Source organism: Echinops telfairi, unplaced genomic scaffold (genome assembly GCF_000313985.2).
Source record: "Echinops telfairi isolate 266 unplaced genomic scaffold, ASM31398v2 ScPeMD7_30;HRSCAF=105, whole genome shotgun sequence".
In the NCBI taxonomy this organism is placed as follows: domain Eukaryota; kingdom Metazoa; phylum Chordata; class Mammalia; order Afrosoricida; family Tenrecidae; genus Echinops; species Echinops telfairi.
The window spans coordinates 4,400,300-4,403,759 of record NW_022103927.1 but is presented as its reverse complement, the minus strand read 5'-3'; the positions used below and the strand labels follow the sequence as shown (position 1 = coordinate 4,403,759).

The window sequence follows — 3,460 nt, the reverse complement described above, 5'->3', positions numbered from 1 at the left end:
CGCCTCCCACGAGGCGGAGGCCACGTGCGCATGGGTACTCTCAGCGGTCGGGTCCGCCACCTAGCGCACGCCAAGCCCACCCTTGGGGCTTGTGTTGCGGGGAAGCTGCGGGGTGAGCGCAGTCGACTGGCAGCTTGGGCTGAGCTCGCGTCTGCGGATGCCCCGGAGCCGAGCCAGCGCCGCCTCCTAGCCTACGAACTAGGGCATGGCGTGGATGGATGCTGGAGCCCGAAGAGATGAGACCCCTGGGGACCCCTTCTCACCACTGAACCGTTTATTCGTTTAATAAATAGCCCGCCTGTTTACCCTTCTGAAGAAGTAGGTACAACTATAAACGAACGTTAGGTTTGTATTGTTATTTTCGAACAAGCCAACACCAACTGGAAGTTGAGGTGGGGGGTGGGGAGTGTTATCTCCACGGGAAATGCCCCGGCTGGAGCCTAGATCTTCCCGGGTGCGAAAGGAAACTCTGCCTACGACCTGCTGAGGCCCACTCGCGGTCACCCTTTCCCTGGACCAATGCCAGCGGCGCTGCATTGGCGCGGCCCTGAGAAAAAAATCACCCCGAGAGTTGCTCTTTCCGGTCTCAGGCACCTTGCCCCTCCGCCCCTCTCCCCTTTCCGTAAACCCTGTCCTGTCGCTTTAAGGAGTCTCCGGCGTCGCGGTGCGGTGGAAAGCCCGGATGCGGCCCTCTGATTGGGCGGGGCGTCTCCGTGACGTCATGGAGGGTATAAAAGGGCCCGGGTGGCGGGCGCCGGGGCAGAGCGTCTTTGCTGTGTCACGGGGTCTGTGCCTGTATGTAGGAAGACCAGAACTAGCTTCCCGACCGGAGTGTACCTCCAACGCGACCAGTCCAGCCCCGCAGTTCCCTCCGCCTTCACCCCACCCCACCGTCGAGCCACAATGGAAGTGCAGAAGGAGGCACAGCGCATCATGACCCTGTCGGTGTGGAAGATGTACCACTCGCGCATGCAGCGCGGTGGCCTGCGGCTACACCGAAGCCTGCAGCTGTCGTTGGTCATGCGCAGCGCCCGGGAGCTCTACCTCTCGGCCAAGGTGGAGGCACCCGAGCTCGAGATGCCCCTGCCGGCCGGCCACTCTCCTGACCCTCGCCTGCACCCGCCGCGGGAAGCGGAACCTACAGCCCAGGTAGCGCCCCCCGACGGTGAGCCTCCCTCCCCGGAGCCCATGGACACCCAAGAGGCGCCGAGAGCCCAGGAGACCTTTGCCCGCTGCAGCCCGCGCCCCGCCAAAGCCAGCCGCAAGCGGCGGAGCAGCAGTCTGAACGGCAGCGGGGACGCCGGACTGGTTCCGAGCAAGAAAGCCCGGCTAGAAGAAGCGGAAGAGGCGCCGTCGGAGATCCCCGAGCGCTTACAGCCTCCTCCGGCTCAAGCGGAGGGCGCTTTCCCCAATCTGGCGCGCGTCCTGCAGAGGCGCTTCTCCGGTCTCCTGAACTGCAACCCCGCCGCGCCCCCGACGGCGCCTCCGGCCTGCGAGGCGAAGCCAGCCTGTCGCCCGGCGGACAACATGCTGAACGTGCTGGTGCGAGCCGTGGTGGCCTTCTGAGGACACAGCGCAGGCCGAGCAGTCGGCCCGAGTGCGCAGACCGAGGCGAAGCTTCCCCCGGGGAGTGCCCGCGGAACCGCAGCCCAGAAGAGCCGCCGCCAAGGGCTGCCGATAGGCCCGGAGAGGGACTCTGCCCCCGGGGAGCCGTTGCCAGCTGTGCCCGGCGGCGGCGCCGAGAAGCCGGGGGCGCGGGCGCCTTCCGCTGAGACCTGCCGCGCCCACAGGTGCTGGGACATGGCCCCTTCTCCCTCTGGTAGAAGGGCAGGCGTATTTCATTCCTCAGGGTCGGACGTGTAATGTGTGATGGTTTTTGTTTGTTTTTTCACCGGAACTGTGCTGCCCATTCAAGAATCCCCAGTAGCGGGTCTTTACGTTTCAGCCTTAGACTTCCAGCCGCTTCCCTTCCCCCTCCCTGACATACTTGGGCACGCGGTCATCGTTGCGTCATGGGGCCGACGTGGGTCGCTTCCTGTTGCCTGGCGTGGGTGTGGGCCTGCCCAGGGAGTGGGAGGAAGGCGGCCTGAGTCACCTCGACCCAGCGCCTTAGGTTGGTGGCCTCGGGTTGGGGTGGGACTGATCCCAACCCGGTGAAAATTGAGCATCTGGGGCCTTAGAGGTTAGGGGTCGCGCTCTCAGATCCACAGCCCACCTCGTCCCGCCCGATCTGAATCGCGGCGGTGGGGTGGGCGGCACAGCATGTGAGCTGGGACCTCCACTTGCTGGTGCGACCGGCCCTAGTTTGAGGAGGCGGGAGTCTTCGCTAAGGCCTTTGCCGTGGTGGATTCTCTTAACGCCATTTATCCGGCGTTTTGTTACAAATGTCAGATTGGTAAATAAAGACCGTTTGAATAAAGCCTGCTTGCCGCCTGTCTGGCTTTCTTCCCCGGTGGGGGAGGGGGAAAGCGGCGCTGGAGCCCCAGGAGCCGGTCGGACCGGTTACCACCACGTGGGCAGAGGTGGGCGGGAGGTTTCTAGGCTCCGGAATTTGCCTGGCCCTCCACTCCTAGGGTCTCCCTCAACCTTCCCCTCCAACTCCGGGGTGTAAGAAAGCGTGCTTTCAGAAGTAAACACTTGATTTCTGTCGGGTACTGTAACCCAAACCGCTTTTGGGGGGAACACTGCTCGGTGAGTGGTAGATCTACTGGGGCAGCCGCCCACAGGACAGCCAAGACCTGCCATGAGACCAGAGCAGAAGAGGAAACGGGCTCGGTGTGTCACGCCCCTGCCTGAGCCACACACAGCTCAGGCATAGCCACATACCTTCAGGAGCAGGTACACACTGCTGGGAGAGGAGCCCTTAGTCTGAGCTCTTTAAACAGCTTCCTGGCTGGACTAGGACTACACAGGTCCTAATAGGACCGCCTGCAGTCAGAATCCACTCAGTGGCAGTGTTTTGGCTTTGTCGGGTGTTTTTTTCTAAAGGGGGGTGGCTAGAGGATTTCTTAACCCCTGTCCCAGACCAGGTTAACCACCCCAAGAGAAAAATCCCAAATTCCCTCCCAGTTCTGCCTTAGAAGGTGTATAGGCGCAGTGCCAAGACAGAGGGAGGGGATCCGTCTGGAGGACAAAGGGGCCGCAGGTGCTGAGTGGGGGCCTCGCCTCCGGGAAAGGCCGCCCCGCCTCCAGAGAGTGGAACGTTGGCCGCACTCTAGGGACCGGGAAGACCTGACCCCGAGGCCGGAGAGTAGGGGAGGGGGGAGGGGGCCGTCTCTGAACGCCCCTCTGGGCCTCTCGAGCCGCAGACGCCCCTCCTGCAGTCCATCCCCCCCTCCCCCCTGCGAGCTCCACAAGGCCCCGGAGGAGTCCACACAAGGGGAATCTGGCCCAACTCGCCCCACGGTCTCCTTAGCAGTGGGTGTAACGTGGGAAACTTTAGCGCCACCCAAGGCGTTTC

At 63.2% G+C, this 3,460-nt stretch overlaps 1 protein-coding gene across 1 annotated transcript; it reads left to right on the top strand.

Annotated features, from left to right (window-relative positions):
• Positions 1–778: 778 nt before the first annotated feature.
• IER2 (immediate early response 2) lies at positions 779–2,419 on the top strand. The gene has a single exon (XM_004715494.2). The coding sequence runs from the start codon at positions 904–906 to the stop codon at positions 1,564–1,566; it is 663 nt and encodes a 220-aa protein (XP_004715551.1). The 5' UTR covers positions 779–903; the 3' UTR covers positions 1,567–2,419.
• Positions 2,420–3,460: the final 1,041 nt, after the last annotated feature.